Source organism: Anser anser (assembly GCF_964211835.1).
Source record: "Anser anser genome assembly, chromosome: 2".
NCBI classification, from domain to species: Eukaryota; Metazoa; Chordata; class Aves; order Anseriformes; family Anatidae; genus Anser; species Anser anser.
Genome location: NC_139721.1, coordinates 89,891,316 through 89,911,656, shown reverse-complemented (window position 1 = coordinate 89,911,656; position 20,341 = coordinate 89,891,316). Strand labels below are relative to the sequence as shown.

The 20,341-nt window shown below is 39.6% G+C and overlaps 1 protein-coding gene across 16 annotated transcripts in view; it reads right to left on the bottom strand.

The window, feature by feature from the left end:
• FARS2 (phenylalanyl-tRNA synthetase 2, mitochondrial) overlaps window positions 1-20,341 on the bottom strand; it is a 260,594-nt gene that overhangs the window by 76,947 nt on the left and 163,306 nt on the right. For 14 of the 16 annotated variants that reach the window (XM_083826153.1, XM_083826161.1, XM_083826151.1 and 11 more), the window contains one exon: window positions 16,756-16,907. In XM_083826153.1, coding sequence (XP_083682279.1) covers window positions 16,756-16,907 — 152 coding nt within the window. Of the gene's footprint in view, window positions 1-15,066; window positions 15,106-16,755; window positions 16,908-20,341 lie in introns of all 16 variants that reach the window. The other 2 variants (XM_083826148.1, XM_083826162.1) reach the window with 1 other exon arrangement.

Below are 20,341 nucleotides of genomic sequence, written 5' to 3'. Positions count from 1 at the left end.
GCCAATCCTATTCCCACGGAAGTCAATGGGATGGTTTCTACTGACTTCACTGGGCTTTGGATGGAGCTCTGAGGTCCTGATTTTGCGTATGTCATGCTCCCAGCTTCACTGAAACAAACAGGGAGTTTCAGTGGCACTCATAGAAGAATAGTTTTCTTTAGCAACTGATACTTTGACCTTCTCCAGCGTGGAAATTGCCCATTCCTTATACACAGGAAAAGAAAATCAATTAGTGACAATTTCAGATTGCATTTTCAAAACAGAACTTTTGGGCATGACACTCAATAGTCTCTTCTTGTGACAGACACGCCTAGGAAGAAAGTGCAGTTAAGTGCTCCAAATAAATCACAATCTTTTCCACTGATTACTTACAAGTCACTTGCTCATAGTGTATTTTATTTTCAAGTTTACTTATTTGAGTAATCATGTCCCAGCACCAGAATGATCTGTTCACCTGCAACTGGTGGATGGTGTTAGGACAAACTAATATACCAGATAAGTAACTTACCATGGATAATGGTTTACATATGACTTTTTCATTTACAATCTATAATATACAGTTTAAAAGACTTTTTTTTCCTTTGTATGTGGTATTTTCTCTTTATTGTTGTACTTTGCTAGCCATTACTTAAGTATATACCTAACTTCATCATCAAGCAAGTTATTTAATGAGCTTAATAAATTACATGTAAACTTTGAGTTAGGGACATTTTTTTCAGTTAAAACTGCTATTAGTCATGACTGTAGCATCTCTCTACGGTGCTGCTGCACTCTGTTGGCAGTACACTGTGAAAACACAGCTGGGGCCAAGTGTTCTTCAGAACCATTTAACAGCATTTGCTTCATCTGATATTCTGACCAGTCATGGATTTTAACTCTTGTCCATCAAACTTGCAACATCTTTAGCTACTTGGTTATCACAGAATAAGTACATACATATCCTTTTCTTGTGGATGTTTCTTTTTATTCATAACTACAAAAAGAAGAAGAAGCAAACAGTAGAAATTCTCCATCACACGACTAAAGAGTCCAATTATTTGGAATATGCAAGTCAAAGCTGATCTATTTTAGAAAGAGGATCCCTGCCAAAAATAAATAAATAGAAAGACTAAGAGAATCAGAAACTAACACATGCTAATTTCAAACTGATACAATCTCCAGATCCAGCAACTTTCAAATTTCTGGAGTAAAGCATTGTCACACTGTAATATATAGCACAATTCCTGATTTAAAGACCAAGATTTATCTCTTCTGAGACCAAGCACATTCTTGGTGTCCAACATGCCACTTGATGAGTGAGGCTGCTCACCAGCTGCAAGTTCCTCCAGAGAGAGGGAAATGATGTACAGAACAGGGAATACCTGGGTAGGCAGCTGCTCTGCAGGGAAAGATGTGGCACTCTGAACACATTTGGAAGTCTAATTACGTAACAAAAATAGTGTGCATGAGTCGTGGTCGCAGCTATTTCTCATAAGCACATATTTTAAATTCTCAGCCAAGATTTTGAAAAGATCTATGAGGTTCATGAATTCTTTTTTTGGTCTAAGTTTCAGATGTGAAACAGGTCTCATTTGCAGAAATGCCAAACGCCAGTTTCTGATAGTCATCAACCTTAATTCATTTACTCAGAAAAGTTGTTAGTCATGTATCAAGATATTGGCCTTTTTTAATTATGGTGCTTTTCCCACCTTTGCTTCCATCTGCAATTCTGTTTTGCCCAGTGCTCCACGTAGATCTTGATAGTGGCAGAACTACTGTTTTTAAATCAAGAAATTTCACTCTGTGAGTACACTATCAATCTCAGAAACAAAGCTGGAAGTTGAAAGGCAATGGAGAAGCACTTTGATAGCCTGAATCATTCACAGCCTTCAGCTAGCTTGTATTAGTAGATAAGATCATTTGGATTTTTGGACCTTTAAAAATAGAATACCACTAGTAATAGGAGAACCTGTTTGCTTTAACTTCATCCACATACAGACATTGCTTCAGATAGAAGTCAGTCATCATACATCCTGCATTCTGTGTGCTGCTAGAAGGACTGCAGATGAGGAAAACAACAGAAAGAGAATAGACATTGAAACGAACTGTAGAAAAAAAAAAAGAATGAATGAGGGAAGAAATACTAATTACACAGAAGACAACTTTAAAGTAGATATTGTATCCACGTTACATATTGGTTTTCCATTCAGTATTTGCCTAGGTTGATAGTTCTGCCTTAAGTACACAGAAATGTTCTTTTCTCCAGAGACAGTACATTGTATATAACTGAACTGACCTTGTGGGATAGAGGGAAGATTAAACAGCAAATAAGCCTGGGCTCCAAGCATATTTCAAATCCATTAGATTCAAAACTTCGGTATATATATAAAACTAGCACAATTATACAATAGTGAAGCACATTAATCTACTTGTACCAAACCAACTTAGAAACTACAATAGTCTCCACTGAGCTGAAACTGGATTTACTTGAAAGTCAACACAATGAACTGTGTTAGTAATCATGAGAGTAGAAGACCTTAAATTTGCAATGTTAAATATCTATCACTTTAGAATTGCATAAACAATTGCATGTTCAACTTTGTAGCTCATAATGGCTATTACAATGATCTGCTAGTTAATATTCAATTTCACGACTGGTATGTAACTGTAATTTATATTTAGAAAATGGACTGTAAAAGCCCAGAAGGACCTACTGAGGTCCAGTGAGGAAACTGCTGTTTAAAAAGCAAAGTTTAAAATTGTCTAGATATTGTACACATTTAAAGATACAGGAAATAGATTCTGCCATACTAAGGTATATGAAGATACCATTTAATCCAGTATCCTGCTGACAGAATTGTCTAGTAACAGATGTTTCAGAGCTGTATGAAATACAACAGTGATTTTATAAATACTGCAGGTTCATAATTCATACTGGGAGTTCATCATGACCCCAAGCAGATGTCAGTTATGTTCTGAAGCACAAGAATTGACAGACTTTGCAATTTTCGTGTAGCCATAGAGGTTTATTTGCCTAAAAGATACCCAGTACTGCAGACTTATTACACACCATGTTGCACATTTTAGTTAGCTTTTTTAATGTTTCCTCTTGGACTAACACAATGGAAAAAGATGGTCCCATTAGTTTCTTTCATCACCTTCAGTTTTTTTAAAAACCTCTCTCATTTAAACCTTTCTTCACTTTTTTTTCAAATGAAATTACATTATGTTCAATAACCTTTTTCTCCTCACATAAGACCATCATCTTCCTCTAAAAGCTGTGTATGAAATACTCGTGTATCTCTACCTCTTAAAACACTCTAAAGAGGAGAATTAGAGTTATTATCAAAAGCAGCTAACAAAAGACAAAACACGTGTAAGTTGATTTTTCAAAGTGTCCCATTAAACTGAGAGAATTTTGGTTTTGGTGGTTTTGTTTTTTGTTTGCTTGTTTGGTTGGTTTTATTTTATTTTATTTTGGTTGCTCTATGAATGAAGCAAAGGTGTGGTTTTGAAAGATTTGGAGTTCCCACAGTACCCAGTGGGTGTTCCTAACACTCAGAAGTTCAGAAAAGTAAGGACTCATCTTATATAGCCAAACACAGGAATATCTGCATTAGCAAACACTAAGAAAAATGTCTGCCTATGTGACACAGCCCACAGGTAAACACTTGGCTTTACTTAATTGAGTCTAGACATTAATTTACTTCAAGAAGAACTTGAATATGCTGTGACATCCTAGTCGATTTTCACTTGCTCAATATACATCCCATTTATTCAACACAACTGATGGTAATGTTCTGACCTCAAATGTTAAATTTCCTGTGTGCCACCCCACTGTGATTTCAGACATGCCACACAATTCTTCAGTCTCCCTTGCCTCACAAGTCTGCAAGATGAGCATGGCAGTATCTCAGATGAGAACAATGAGACCTTCATATATAAATGTATTTAAGAAGACACAGAACTCCATTAAATTAATCTTCACCTATTTCCTTTCTAGTGTTCATTCACAAAGCATGAAGTATTCAAATGTTATAAAGTATGAACAGTCATTCATTTCCTTAGTATCCATCATGTGGGTACGAAAATACTAAACAGATTATTTCTTCATTTTCAGAATAATTTTTAAATGGCACCTTTCCTTTGCATCTCTGTGTGATGCCTGATAAATAATAGATCAGTTGCATGGTGTTAACGTTAATATTAGTGTTACCAGACAGTGTTTGAGAGAAGCAGGACAGAAACCCAAATTCCAGAGGCATTTGGAACACCCACAATCTAGTTATTATATACTATATAATTATATAGTATATATATTATATACTATATATATATCTGTTACATGTTATATGTTATATATGTTATATATGTGTATATGTATGTTATATATGTTATATATATACTAGTTATTATATACATAACTAGACGTACATTCTTCATCTCAGGTCTATCTCTATCATATATAGATTTTACAGAGTACACAATCCCAAGAATTTGTATTAATTTTACCTAGAGATGAGGTTGCTTGTCACTTGTTGGAACTTGGCAACAATTTTCTTCAACTAACTACTTATAGTTAACTGGTAGGTTAAAATACAATACGCATCAAACACAAAACAAATAACGTGGAGATACTGGGTTCTGCTTCAGGAATGCTGACATTTGTTTGTTCTGAAATTAAAGAAAAACTTGTTTCCTCAGCCTAAATGATGACATTTTCTAGCAAGAAGATAATTAACCTATGAGCTGCTTAACGTTTTGATTCAACTTTAAGTAATCCTTTTTAGCTATGATATTTTTTGCGTTTTTTTCCCTATAAAAACGTGTTCTGGATCCATAAAATATAAAGAGCTGGATTAATTATTTAGTGCTAAATCCATTTCTCTTCTGCACAGTAATACAATGAAGTGAAAAAGCTTATAAAGATTTTTCTTCTCATCTCCCATTTTGGTAGCATTAGAGAATATATGTTTGGCTGAATCTACCCTAAGAATTAGTGGCCTGGCCACCATATTGTCAGCCTCAACATAGTTCTATGAAGGTCTTGCCAAGAGATGAGTACAAACCCCCCTATTTCCTGCAGGCACCACGTGTGCAGTTCTCAGCTCACAGAGGACAGTGGTGTAATGCTTCTCAAACTCTTATATGCTCACAATTATGTACTATGAAAAACAGTTTTGCACAGAAGTAGTCTTACCCTCTTGTCTACAAGGACGGTGATTCACTAGGACTTCGCTGAACACAGAGGCACTCACAAGCCTATTGCTATCCCCCTTGCATCCTGTGGCAGCTGACTTGTTTAGCCATTTTTCACCAGCCCACAGCTTGTCAATAAATCACTGTGCTAATTCCTGTGATGCCTCCTGTGAAGTGCTTTGGGAATTGTGGCAAAGATTTCTGGGCTGCATCTGAGACCTGGTGGTGAACGGCTGACTCCAGGTTGACATGATGAAAAAAGGTTAAGCTCTTCAGCCGAGCAGCCTCTTAGAAAGATTCATTGTGACTCCAGCTATCCCTTTTCTATAGCAAGGCTATCCTCTGTATCTGCCTGAATACATAAGGGAGTTGACATTTGTCTTCCATGTGGCTCATGTGCTTAAGTCTTCCTCTCTTCTCATTACCCGTGAAGGGTGATTACATTTCCTATGGAATATCACTGGTGATACATCACACTTCAGGGCTGTGTTCCCCCCCTCTCTAATGGAAACCTGTGGTTACTTCATCTTTCTCCTTTCTTGAATACCAATCCTCCCACAAGTCTGCATGTTAGCCACCAGTCTCCCACCAAAGAAGAATAATGGGACTCCTACTGAAGCTCATTAATAGTAAATTATTTTCAGTTAGTGAGGACGACTTTCTCAGTGAAGTCTCTGAAGAGCCATGGACTGTACAGCAGAACACTGTCTGACCCACAATTGATTTGAATACAGTGGTTTGAAGGAAACCTCAGACTTCAATAGTGAGCCATTAAGAACAGCTATTTGTATGGTGCCTGTCTGAACACAGAGAATAGAAGAAAAGGTACAGTCTTTCTTTCCTGATAGGTTGATTACTCTTTTTCCCCCCACAAGATGGTCTTCAGGTAAACACCAGAATCAGAGACCTGAATGGGCAATTCACAAGCTGTGTAAGAAGCCGGAAGTCACAGATGTCTCACTTCATTGTACAAAGCAAAATTTTATTTATTTTTACCATCTTGTAAAATAAATAAGGCATTTACTGGCATTTTTCAAGTCCATCTTTCTGGTGGATGAAACAGGAGATGCCCAGAATAAGCAGATGCCAAACAGTTGACGGGCATGCTACAGGATAGACTCCTCTGTCCCTCCCTCATTCCTTTGATAGTTCATCGTGACACTTTTAGATTTGGGCAGGGAAACATTATTTGAGAGACTTCTAAAGCAACCTCGGGGAATTAGGCATCTGAATCCACACTGGAATTCAAAAGCTCAAGGCCAAGCATTTAAAAACCTTTGAAAAGGATACTTAATAAAAATATGGACACAGATTCCAAGATTATATATGTATACATAATAAACATAGCACTGAAGAAGTCTAATTCCGTATCAAACAATACATTCTGGCTAGTACCACAAAAGTCCGTGCTCACTCTTCTTATCTCTGACTTCTCCTAGTAGGTAATACAAAGAGAAAGCAGGAACAGAGCTGATTGAAATTCAGAATGCCTAGAACACTTGCAAAAAAATCTTTCAAAAATGTGTGTCCATATTCATTCAGTTAATTGTCTATATTTATTTCAATCTGGATTTTTTTTTTTTTGCTGAGGAGGAAAAGGAGGAATTAAAAGATTTTCAGTTCAATTACCTCAAAAACAAAAACTAGCAGATGGCTGTCCTGAGCTCAGTGAATACCCCAGCTACTACACAGGATATCTGGGAAAGCTGAACTCTGGCAGCCTCAGTCCTGGTGGGGACAGGGCATCAAGGCTTCTATAATGTGGGAAGTTCAAGACACATCCCAGGATGCTTAAAGAGCTGGCTGATGTCATTGCGGGACCTCTCTCAATTATTTTTCAACGATCTTGGGAATCTGGAGAGGTCCCAGTAGACTGGAAGCTGGCAAACGTTGTCCCAGTTTTCAAGAAGGGTAAGAAAGAAGACCCTAGCAATTACAGGCCTGTCAGTCTCACGTCAGTGCCTGGTAAAATTATGGAGAAGATGATTCTTGAAGTTACTGAGGCGCACCTGGGGGGCAATGCAGTCATTGGTCCCAGCCAACATGGGTTCATGAGGGGTAGGTCCTGCCTAACAAATTTGATTTCCTTTTATGATAAGATCACCCATCTAGTTGACCAAGGGAAACCAGCTGATGTGATCTTTTTGGACTTCAGCAAGGCTTTTGACACGGTTTCCCATAGGATCCTACAAAATGTCCAGCATACAACTTAACAAAACCATCATACGATGGGTGAGCCATTGGCTGACAGGCAGGACTCAAAGGGTTGTGGTTAATGGGGCCACATCTGGCTGGCGGATGGTCACTAGTGGGGTCCCTCAAGGCTCCATTTCAGGGCCAGTCCTCTTCAATGTCTTTATAAATGATTTGGATGTAGGACTAGAAGGTGTTTTGAGCAAATTTGCCGACGACACCAAACTTGGAGGAGTTGTGGACTCTGATGAGGGTGGAAAGGCCTTGCAGAGAGATCTGGACAGATTGGAGAGCCGGGTGATCACCAACCACATGAAATTTAACAAAGGCAAGTGCCGGGTCCTGCACCTGGGACAGGGCAACCCTGTCTGTACATACAGACTGGGCGATGAGACGCTGGGGAGCAGCCCCGCAGAGAGGGATCTGGGGGCTGTAGTTGACAGCAAGTGGAATACGAACCAGCAGTGTGCCCTGGCGGCCAGGAGGGCCAACCGTATCCTGGGATGCATCAAGCATGGCATCGCTAGTTGGTCGAGGGAAGTGATTGTCCTGCTCTGCTCTGCGCTGGTGCGGCCTCACCTCGAGTACTGTGGGCAGTTCTGGGCACCACAGTACAAGAAGGACATTAAACTGTTGGAGAGTGTCCAGAAGAGGACAACGAAGATGGTGAAGGGCCTAGAGGGAAAGACATATGAGGAGCGGCTGAGGGCACTGGGCCTGTTCAGCCTGGAGAAGAGGAGGCTGAGGGGGGACCTCATCTCAGTCTACAACTTCCTCGCGAAGGGGAGTGGAGAGGCAGGTGACCTATTCACTGTAAACACCAGTGATAGGACCCGTGGGAATGGTGTTAAGCTGAGGCAGGGGAAGTTTAGGCTGGACATCACGAAGAGGTTCTTCACCAAGAGGGTGGTTGCACACTGGAACAGGCTATCCAGGGACGTAGTCACTGCACCAAGTCTGTCTGAATTTAAAAAGCGATTGGACTGTGCACTTAGTCACATGGTCTAAACTTTGGGCAGACCTGTGCGGTGCCAAGAGTTGGACTAGATGATCCTTATGGGTCCCTTCCAACTCGGGATATTCTATGATCCTATAATGTGGGAAGTGCAAGACACCCTGGAGCCATGTAGCAAGCAGCCTGGCAGGACTACCTTGTATTTACAGACATGCTGGGCTCCTTTAAACCTGTAGGGAAGCGGGATGAAAACTGTACCATCTGAGCACTTGGGTGGCAGATTGTCTGGGTTCTGGTAGGACAGGACCGGAACTCATATGTCTTCATAAAGCATCTATCTCAGGGCAATCCAGTCTTCATGCTGAACAAATTTGTTCATAAAGTCGCTGACCATCTCTAAGCAGGAGTTCCTGTGAGAACAGAGCTCATATTTCTACACAGCTGCTTTTCAAATGAGAAAAGAAAGGGAAGAGGAAGAAACTGAAGAGTGGTTGGGGCCACTCTGAACGTGAATCAAGCAAACACCACTGGCTACCCATCAGGTTGGCCTGAGGCACAGGGGAATGCCTAACACATGCATACCAGGAATGAAATGCACTCAAAAGCAAGCAACTTCCATTACAGGCATGTTTTCTAAGTTGAAGCCCATAAGGCAAAAGAAATGACAGCCAAGGTTCTCATTCACAAGGGGAAACAGGTGGCACTGTTCCTAGTTGCAACAAGAAAGAGAAAAAAAGAAGGACTGGGGGGTACTACTGTAATGCTTTAACTAGCTACTATATAGTCATGCTCTACTGCAACAGCTGAAGAAAGGGTCAGAAGTCAACCAGTATCCAGTTACAGAGGCTCCCATAAACAGTTAATCGACTTTAAAAATATATTTTATTCATTTCACCAAATGAGAAAAAATTCCAGAGCTGGAGAACACAGTTCATTAATAGCAAACCGATCCTCTGATAGCAATTATCAAAAGCAGCTTCTGGTGGTTTTTTGTTTGGTTTGGTTTGGTTTGTTTTTTTTTTTTTTTTTTTTGCATAGAAGCCGCTGCTGGGACTTTGCCAGTTCAGCAGTTAAAGGTAATCTCAAAAAATCCCACAGCAAATTGTAAAGTGCTCAGGCTGAAGAACAACAAGGTGTTCAGGGACTGAAGTGATTGTTTTAATTTGCGTAATACGAGCAGCAAGCAGTGCTTCAGAATTATTCTGCTTAATTCACCTGCTCCAGAAGCAAGACAAAACCAAGACAGAAAATAGTCTTCAAGAAATAAGGCAGACCTAAAAGTATTTGATTTGATCTGCATCTTTATAAGGGAAGGTGCAACAAATCTGGCAATAAAAAGGAAAATAATGTTATTGCATTGCTTTTTTCTACATACTAATGAGGAGCTAGGGGTGTGCTTTGACAGAACATAGCAGTCAATAGGATCTGACTTTTCCCTGTCAAATGTGTTCCTTTTATTATTTGGAAAACAAGAGAGACAGGTCATCTGAGTACTCCCAAAGTCTCTAAAGACGGGGCCACCTACCTAACAGAATCGCAGCAGCCAATACATTTCCTTTCCCTTCACCTAACAGACTGTTACAAATGTACAGATCTCACCCCAGAAATGTGCTCAGATTCATTCAAAGGCAAGAATAAATCCTTTCTTACCTATTCCCTACTTATATTTTTAACAATGTAGTTGTCAAAATGCAGCAAATCAGCCCCTCCTCCTCGCCCCACCCCCTTCGTTACTGTCTCCCACACTGCCTTTTCAGTGTATTTTTAGTTGTTCTGATTAAAAATTTACTTCTTCAGTACCACTGAGGACACACTGCGTTTCTTGATTACAGTATTGTATACTTTTTTTCAGCCAACCTCCAGATCCTCCTTACAAAGGAAGATGTAGAGGCATATCCTTCCTTCCTTCCTTCCTTCCTTCCTTCCTTCCTTCCTTCCTTCCTTCCTTCCTTCCTTCCTTCCTTCCTTCCTTCCTTCCTTCCTTCCTTCCTTCCTTCCTTCCTTCCTTCCTTCCTTCCTTCCTTCCTTCCTTCCTTCCTTCCTTCCTTCCTTCCTTCCTTCCTTCCTTCCTTCCTTCCTCTTTCTACAGAAAAGTAATGTTTGCATAAAATTAAAAACGAAATATATAAAAAAATCAGGTCCCAGACTGGTAGGAAAACTACCTCACTGAAGAATTCAAAAAACACTTTTTCAGATTAGGGATGTGAGCCCATCACACTCGACAGGATTATGCAGGGTACCTAGGAGAAGACACACAGCTGAGCTGAAGAAAACACTTGCAGGGCTCACCCAAAGCAACGACAGGCATCCTCAGTAGTTCTGGGTTCTCACTGTGTTGTTTGTTGTCTTGTTGGGGACAGGTACTCATCCTGACTCTTCTGACTCTGCCTGATGGGGCTGCAGCACATCCCCTTCACTGGGGACAACTTGGGATAAAAGTGTATTGTCACTTCTACCACATACAACTAGCTAGTATTTCCTCTCTTACTTTGGACAGGTATGCTTTCATAGAATCACACAATATCCCTAGTTGAAAGGGATCCACAAAGATCAGCAAGTCCAACTCCCGGCTCCACAAAAGACCACCCCAAAACCAAACTATATGTCTAAGAGTGTTGTCCAAACGCTTCTTGAACTCAGGCAGGCTCAGTGCTGTGACCACTTCCCTGGGGAGGCTGTTTCATGGCCCAACTGTTCTCACAGTAAAGAACCTTTTCCTAACACCCAGCCTGATCCTCCCCTGTCCCAGCTCCATGCTGTTCCCTCGGGTCCTGTCTTTGTCCCCAGAGAGCAGAGCTCAGCACCTGCTCCTCCGCTCCCCTCGTGAGGGAGCTGCAGGCCGCCATGAGGCCTCCCCTCAGCCTGCTCTGCTCTGGGCTGAACAAACCAAGGGACCTCAGCTACTCCTCAGACATCTTCCCCTCTAGACCCTTCACCATCTTTGTAGCCCTCCTTTGGACACTCTCTAATAGTTTTATGTCATTTTTATACTGTGGTGCCCAAAGCTGCCCACAGTACTCGAGGTGAGGCCACACCAGAGCAGAGCAGAGCGGAACAATCCCTTCCCTCGACCAGCTAGCAGTGCTGTGCTTGATGCACCCCAGGACACAGCTGGCCCTTTTGGCTGCCAGGGCACACTGCTGGCTGATGTGCAACTTGTCATCAACCAGAACCCCCAGATCCCTTTACATGGGGCTGCTCTCCAGCCTCTCATCCGCCTGTCTATACGTATAGCCAGGGCTGTCCCAGGTGTAGAATCTGGCACTTGCTCTTGTTGAGCCTCGTCTGGCTGGCGATTGCCCAGCCCTCTAATTTGTCAAGATCTCTCTGCAAGGCCTCTCTACCCTTCAGGGAGTCAACAGCTCCTCCCAATTTAGTATCATCTGCAAACTTACTTAGTATGCATTCAAGTCCTGCATCCAGGTCATTTATAAAAACATTAAAGAGAACTGGCCCTAAAATGGAACCCTGGGGAACCCCCGCTAGTGACTGGCTGCCAGCCTCATGAAACTCCATTTACTGTCTTTATTCTTTATTACCCCTGGAATTTCTTGTGTGTGCGACTGCAATACTTACTTTAATGTCTCAGAAATGCAACATACTGCTTGTACTGGAATTCTCTGGATGGCAGCAGTTTTGATTACTTATATTTTGCTTACTTATAATGAGCAAAGACCTTTCTATCTTTTAATTGCCATACAGCCAGCCTTCTTTTTCTCTGTGAAGCCTGTTTCCTTTCTGAAACTGGGCAAGTCTCAACCACTGAGAAGGGGACTATTTTCTGATTTAACTTCTGAAGGATATTCATACTGATTAGACATTTTTGACAAGTTGAGTAATAGAAGACCTGAACTTAAAGTTATGGAGGGTACAACAGCCATTGCAAAAAAAAAAAAAAAAAGTAAGAGAAAAACTGTCTGACATTTTCCCTTTCAGTATCAATATAGTCCAAAATATTCCCTCTGTTTTTGCAAAGAACTGGAATGTTCCAAAGGGAAGAATGTCAGTCACAAAACCTTATTCATCATGTATTTGCACAGCAATGCTTAAAGGTCCTTAAAGATCTCAGAGGATTTGAAAGAAATAATTCAGCCAGGTAGAAGAAACAGTGCCATTACCTTCCGGTGGCTGGTCACACACAACTCCCACAACACACTGGAGCTGACAACTCAAGGCAAGTCAGAGTGAAGGGATTTTATAAACCATGCACAGCCAGATATGTTCCACTAATCAAACATACGAAAATCTAACTGTTTGCAGCTAATGTATCAAGCAAAGGAGAGCTTAAATCTGCAAGATGAATCATGAAAAACATTTTGCTCAGGGCTAAGGGATGTTTCTTGTCTATTCAGTCTGCCTTACAGGTCCCCTAACACTGTTCTTGCCGTGATTTAAGTCAATTTCCTTGGCATTTCAGCAAAGCCATAACTTTTTGTTCATATCCATCTATTTATTCTTTATATGTCTAGTTAACGGGAGTGTTGCAGCCATTTTGTGCGTTATCCACAATGGGTGAAGTTACATCGACTGTGGTCTCAGCACAAGCCTTATACAACGTTTAGGTTCCAGGAATATCCTAAAAATCAGGTGACAGTGGGCCTTACTTTCCCATCCGTGTTTGGGCATGCCACTCTTTGATGGTCTTTTACCTGAAGGGTGATGGGAAGGTATCAACAGCAGACAGGATTATCCTCTGACCTTTTCATTCTCATGTACAACTCACTCCCTTTCTCAGATTCATGTTCTGAATGCAAGAGTTATACCTCACAGGTACTGCTCCTCTCCTAATTAAGGATCCCATATTCCCAGATTTCCCAGACTGGTGACAGATCTAAATCCCCTGACCAGTTCCCTGGGGTTCCAAGTGCTGTTTAGGAGCTGGGATCCACAGGCCATCTCTTTTTACGTGACACCTCCTGCACATATCTGTAACATGGAGAGGCATGTGGGGATTGTAGACACCTGAAAAGTCCATGTTATCCCTTTAGTTCAAAACTTTTGACTTGAAAGAAGCATATGCGATTGGAATAGTTGAGATGAAACTGAAGGGATGAAATGTGAATCACAGGGCTCTTGGTGAACATCCCTACAGTTAGCCTGGATTTCAGAATCACTTCATATAAAAGTTACCTACCTCCATTTAGTTGCTAAAATTCAGTTCTCTACTTGGAACAGAGCACCTAGATTTCTTTGCTCTGTCTACCTGTTGCACTGGTAAACAAGAATTTAAGAGGAAATAACAGAATTCAAGAGAGGTGAAAAGAGAAGTGTATACATGTCCTAACTACTGCTAATACATTATTTTCTGATAAGGAACAAACATTTTTCCACCTCAAAGTAACATGCAATTGCAGTGTGAAATAGTTTTCTGCTTGCAACTTTTTTTACAATTGATCTAGCTCCACTAGGCTGGTATCCATCACAATTAGTTTCAGGTATCACAGAAAAAAAGATAGCACACATCTGCAGACTAAACTGAACTAAAAGTGTTTATTTTCTGGAAAGCCTTCTTCACATACCTCACGTTACCCAGTTTACCTCAATACTGCGTCTTGTTTAGTAAATTTATCTACGATGCATTTAGGCTGAAACAGTTCTTAATTAACCTAGCACAGCAACTTGGCTTTCTCCTAAATTTGAGCTTTTCAGCAGTGAGAACAGTTCCTGCTGTATCTTTAATTACCTGTGCTTTCCTGGAAGAGAGCTCAACGTCACCACCTTATGAAGTAGATAATCAAGATATGCAACTTTTTTTTTTTTAATTCAGCAATATATTCCTTGTTTAAACAATTACTTGTCTATTTTTTTTCCCCTTTCCTTTTCCCTGTATAGGAATACATTTTCACTGTGAATGCATGCTATAATTGCTATATACTGCAGCATGGTTATCAGTCTGAAGCCTAGTGGAACCTTGAAAGGTTTCTGCACCACAGAAAAGTCTGTAGGTAACTACACAATATCACAGAGACAGCCTCTATAAATGATCTTAATTAAAAGACATCTTTCTGTGTTGTAAATTAGTTTTATTTGTACAGCATTTTCTGTTTTCCAAACTTTACAGTCCTATAACTAAGAAAGGTAGTTTAAGAAGGAAAATAATACTGCCAGATGACCTAATTCATCTCCCCTTTGCTTCTACTTGCATGAAACTGGTATTTTTTAAGGATGAAAAAAGTCTGAATTTTAAATTCCAAAAGTGATCAACCACAAGCATGAACTTATCAAGCTGTGTATAAGTAAGTAACATTCAAGACAGCAGCACTACTGGCTTCCGTATCCTATACACTTTTCTCCCACCCTCCACACCAGAGTCATTACAAATTCAAGATAATGATTACAAGCATCTAGATCCATAACATTCAGATCCAACAGTAAGGATCTCTTTTATGTTAATTTCTTTGCCCAGAGGCTTTTCTGCAACACTGAATTAAAGAAGCCACTGTACCGTCCTGTGACAAGGCAATTATCTTGGAATAAAGACTAAGGAGAACACCCTTCTTTTCAACGAGTTAGTCTTCCAAAGGCTTTGGAGAACAGACAAAATGACTTACAATGCTTATGTCATCAGTCCACAGAAGTTTTGTATCTGCACACACCCTGTTCTAAGAAGAATGGGCAAAGTAACCATTACGGTTAAGATGTTCTTTATCTGTAATTTTTTTTTTTTAAATAGGGCATTTTAAAAGATTTCTTTTTATTGTTGCTGCAGTTGAATAATTTGAGGGAACAGCATTACTTACCAACAATCCCTTAGTGACACCCACCCAAATTTTTCAGACCTGAAGGAGAAAAATGTTTCCACCCTGTAGCATCAAAGCATATTTGATGTCTGCTGAGTGAAGGTTTAATGGCTTTACAGACAATACTAGCGAAGTCCTAAATTGGTGTGAAAATTCTCAGCGAGGAACCATCCTTCCCCTCCCATTTGCAGAAGTCACAAAGGGAACCAGACGTGTATTCCTTGCAGAGAAAGAAAAGATCTTGCATTGAACAACTGTCCTCCCTCGTATATGTTCAGGATGTGTCAAGGCATATCAGAAGACAAAACACATACATTAGAAATCCAGAGTAGTGAATCCTGTCCCCACTTCACCACTCTACCAATGTGGAAGATATCATTCTGATTAAAGAAGAGGATCACAAACCATGTGCTGAGTTATGACCGATGAAATGATGCTGATGTGGCTTCTCCCTGTATAAGCGGATTCCTGAAACCGGCTACAGGAGTAATTACAGAATAACCCTGCCTCTGCGAGAGGGAGCAGGGATTAAGATTTCTCCAAACCTTTACCCTTGGCAGAGATGCTCATGCTACACACAGGATTTTCCCCCAAGAAAAGTGTTAACTACAAAGATGATCACATTTGGTATCACCAGGCAGAATGTAGATAGAACACAGCAAGGACCAGAGGTGCTACATATACCATAAACATTCAGCATGAGCAAACAGAAAAGACCAATTCCAAAAATAGGTCCATCACCTCAGTTCCTACAGATAACATTAATGTTAATTCTACTGTATTTGAACTGTCAGCATACCAAATTCGAAAGAAAAATAGGGTTAAATACCTGGATGTAGAAAGAAATAATCTATAGGTGTTGGAGAATAACATGAACCATTTCCCATCACCTTCAAGTTACATTACAGATAGATTTACTAACTGCCTTTCTAAAGGAATAAAAAAAAAAAACTCAGAGGAGACATTATTTTAAAACCCAACTGGGTAGCCAGCAGCATATTTGCTCCTTGATTTGGAAAGAGCAAAATGAAAAACGGTGCATACAGAATAGCTGGTAGTCAATTTCTGATACAACTGACAGTATCAGTTGGACATGCAACCTGCACACTCAGAACGGTTGTGTCAGTACTGCTACAAAAATAAGAAGGTATTTTGAATCCTGAGAGACTGTTCAAGAATATAAATATCTGAAAAAGGAACAAAATCTTTTTTTTTTCCTTCCTGTTGAACACCAACAATAGTCTTCTGCAACAAATCATTATTATCCCTGGCATTTATAGTAAAGGTCTACTAGTGAATCTGCACTAGAAAAAGAAAGGAAGAGAACAAGAAGACAAACACCAGCCGCTCAGCAAAAAGCATGACTAGGATATCAGACATATTATGGATAAGAGTGTCATGAATTGGCAGATGCAGTGAGGAAGGAAGTTGTTCATTATTGTTGTGATTAAATGGGCACAACCCATTGGGATTGCAGTTTCAATACCAGAAGCTCAGTACTAATGTAAAACTGAAATCCAAGATAATGTTTTTAAGTAAAAGTGTTCATTGTCAAAAGTGTAGTAAAAGATGTTTTGGAGCTAAAAAAGGAAATGCACAGACAATGTAAACATCAAGAATTCCTTGATATACAGCACTAAAATATTTATATTCTGACAACAGGAAAAATATGGTAGAGGTTTTACTTACTTTGGATGGGTAAATTCATCCAGTAGGACAACCTTTTCTATGAGGTCTCCACCAATGGTTCGGGCCAACTCATAGAAATCATTCTTGGAGTATGTCTCAGAAGGCAGCCAAAAGGAGATGTCGTTAATCAAAGGTGGGTATCTGCTGAGTGGCTAAAAAAAAAAAAAAAAGATTAAAAAGATACTTTTGTAAGCATCTGGCTTTGTCAGGAATACCTATAACTCTGTTTTGGGTTGGTATAATACAAACAGCGCACATTTTGAAAGCTTTCTGAAATACTTCTGAAATGCAAGCTGACCTCATAAACAACTGAGATACAGGACTTTGTACTAGAAAATTTCTTTTAAAGATCCTCTCATAACCACTTCAATTCATTCATTCAGAGGAAAAAGACTTCTAGCTGCCAGTTCCTCAAACTCACTCAATCTCCTGTTCTATCCTCAGCCAACACATCTTGCAGGTAAATAACAAAGATGACACCTTCGGTCTTCCCCCCGACTTCTCTTTTTTTTTTAAAATGAGGTTGAACTTACTGGGACACTAAAGTAAAAAACTTGCCTCTGCAGTTAGGATAAGCATTAATTCTGCTAATTATGAGCAAGAACTAAATTAAAATACCATTCTTTCTTTCCTTTTTTTCCCTAAATATTTTGGCTCTGAGATTCTAAAAGAAAGGAATAAAGGAAAAAACTTGCATTTGCTAAAATTAACATTTATGAGCCTGAACGCACTTTTGGATCAGAGCTACTTAAAAGGAAGAGATCATTTTAATACTACTCATTGGGTAGAATTTCACTTTTTAAAAGCCTTTCTCGGATTTTTCACAAATTCAATCCTTACCAAATGAATGTACAGAATTTCTATGTATTTTATATTGTTGTTAAACATTTTTATCATTTTTATCATTTGTAACGTCCAATTTCATGCTAAGAAAGTCTTATAAATAGGTGCCTGCATATTGAAAGGTTACAAATAGGGACACATTTTGGCTTAAAGAGAGGGATCAGTTTACTTCCCAATAGATCTTTATAGATATTATACAAAAAAGCCATATTGCTAGTAGCATAGCTATTAATTCCACAAATACCACAACAATCTCTTAAATATAAAGGGGAAACCATAGCATCTTTGCTGCAGACAGAATGGCCTGATTTTGTGGTCAAAACAGTGCATCTTGTTACTTGCAAAAAAAAAAAAAAAAAAAAAGGAAGAGAAAGAAAACAAGACAAATACTAATTTTTCAGTTTTGATGAAACTTCCCTGGAGTCGGTGGGTTTCAGACTTTGCCTTTGCTGAGATGTTTCCCCCTTTAAAGAAAAGAAACTGTCAATGCTCTTCTTTCATGCCATCTAGGTCATGCAATATCTTACTCCTACCTTCCATTAATGTATTGCATTTGAATTTTAAGTACTTTAGCACAAGATTTTGGGGGTCTGAAAGAGAAAACAGCTTTTCTTATTTTGTGTACATATTTTTGAGAGATGATGTGTACACCTTGGTCCATAGATCATAGCATCTCACTCAAAAATGTATTCCTTGCCTGGGAATGTTTTACAACGCAACAGTGAAATCCTAAGTGAATACCTGCTCAAGCAATAAACCTGTTAAAAAGGCAAATTTATAGCATGCTGATTTACAAAAATCCTGTTCTGTACAGTGTAAACAGTCAATAAACATATGATTAGGAATACAATGCAATTTAAAAATTAATACCTCCCCTCCCCAACGCAGTTAGTAAGTTTTGAATTGCAAAGAATTATCCAACTTGTTAAAGGAATGAAATTGTCACATGAATTCACATCCTGTACATCAAATTCAAAAAAACTCATACAATAAAGCCATCATACAAGAGCTTTTGATGAAATACCAGAAGTTAATGAATTAAATGTAAACATCTCCTCTGTTGCACCAAAGTCACAGCTGTAAATGCTGGAAATACTCCTCTCCGTCAACAACCTGATACACATCTTAATGTAAATATAGTTATGATCCTGCAGTAGACACCTATATTCTCACCCCAGACTACCACTACATTTACCAGTGATATATTTCAGCAACCTACTGAGCATGTTTCAAAGCTTGTAGTGACTAATCAAAAACTCACTGAACTCCCAGCTTCACAGCGTTTAGTTTTCAAACATATGTGGCTCATGAGCCTAAGCATGACCACTAAGTTTGGGCATGTGGTTTCTTTCACTCCCGCAGAGAGAAAGAAACTGAAGAAAAATAATTATATATTCAAGTAAGTCAGTAATACCTAAAACTGAACAGGAGCAGAGTACCCATAATTCAGAGTGAGTGAGTATTAGTTAACAATTTCAAAAGCAGCAGGCACATGACAAGAGCACTCTCTTTCCCACTCTAAATGAGGTGAACACAGGGACCCAATGTGGCCAGATCTTGCAAACTTACCTGAATACTGACTTAGACTATCAGTGTCATCAAATTCAATATGAGCAAATTTATTCAGAAATGTAGTAATCTGCAGGATCTGGCCTTCCTTCTGTGTTATCAACTCTATAGGAAAATGTTTCATTGAGTAAAAGCACGGTGTTACTAACTTTGAAACAGAACTGTAATTTTGTGTGCACACTTGAATATGCTTGTGCATGTGTTGAGGAGGGTTATGTAGACTGGAAGGACAAATGCTTAAAGCAGTAAGCGAAACTTGTTTATTATTAGATACTTAGATACTTAGGCATTATCAGAGCCTTATAATACAAAAAGAAAAAAAAGGAAAAAAAAAAAAGAAAATCAAGGCAATACAAGGCAATAATCCCATATTATACTTTCCCTTCACCACCTGGCTGCAGTCAATATCATTGCAGAAAGTATTATATCAACACTAAAGTCAGTATAATGATAAAATTCCTAGCTCTCAAATGTATTGATCTGTTTGTTGTAAACCTACATGAGCTACATAATTGTTTATTAGCCACACTTAAAACGTGAAGAGCATAGGACAAGCATTTCCAGATGGCAGGTCAGAATGAAGTTACTAAGGTTGCACAAAGACACCCCAGCAAACACATACTGTGGCCTAACAAGTCCAATTGTCAATATTTTCCTCCTCTCTGAACTCCCCTGCCCTTTAACAAGAGCAGTCTAAAGCCTAACAACTTTAATCACTTTTCAGGTTCAAGGCAAACAGCAGCTCCAAACACCATTTTCTTATGAATTTACAGACGTTTCAGAGGCCCCTCTCAAGCATGATGCGTTCTTTCTACATTTTTGGCTCTGCTGTCATGTCCAGCCACTACCTCCAACTACCTCTTTCTCACAACTTTGGTTGTGAGCGCTTCTCCAGGAAAGCGCTCAGAGAAGCCAACAGGACACTGGTCCCAACTCCCAGCATGCTGCCCATCCCTGGAAGCACTGCCATCCTTCATTCCACCACCCCTTCAGCCCCCTTAGGTTTTGTTGTTGTTGTTTGTTTGTTTGTGTGTGTGTGTGTTTGTTTTTTAAAAGATTACCACATAACCCAAAATAGGTTCAGGAGAAGGTAGAACTGATCCCACCAGCAGAACGCTGCTGCCAGGCACCAGTCAGCCTGGGCAGACAGCACTGCTGACACACAGGCAGCTCG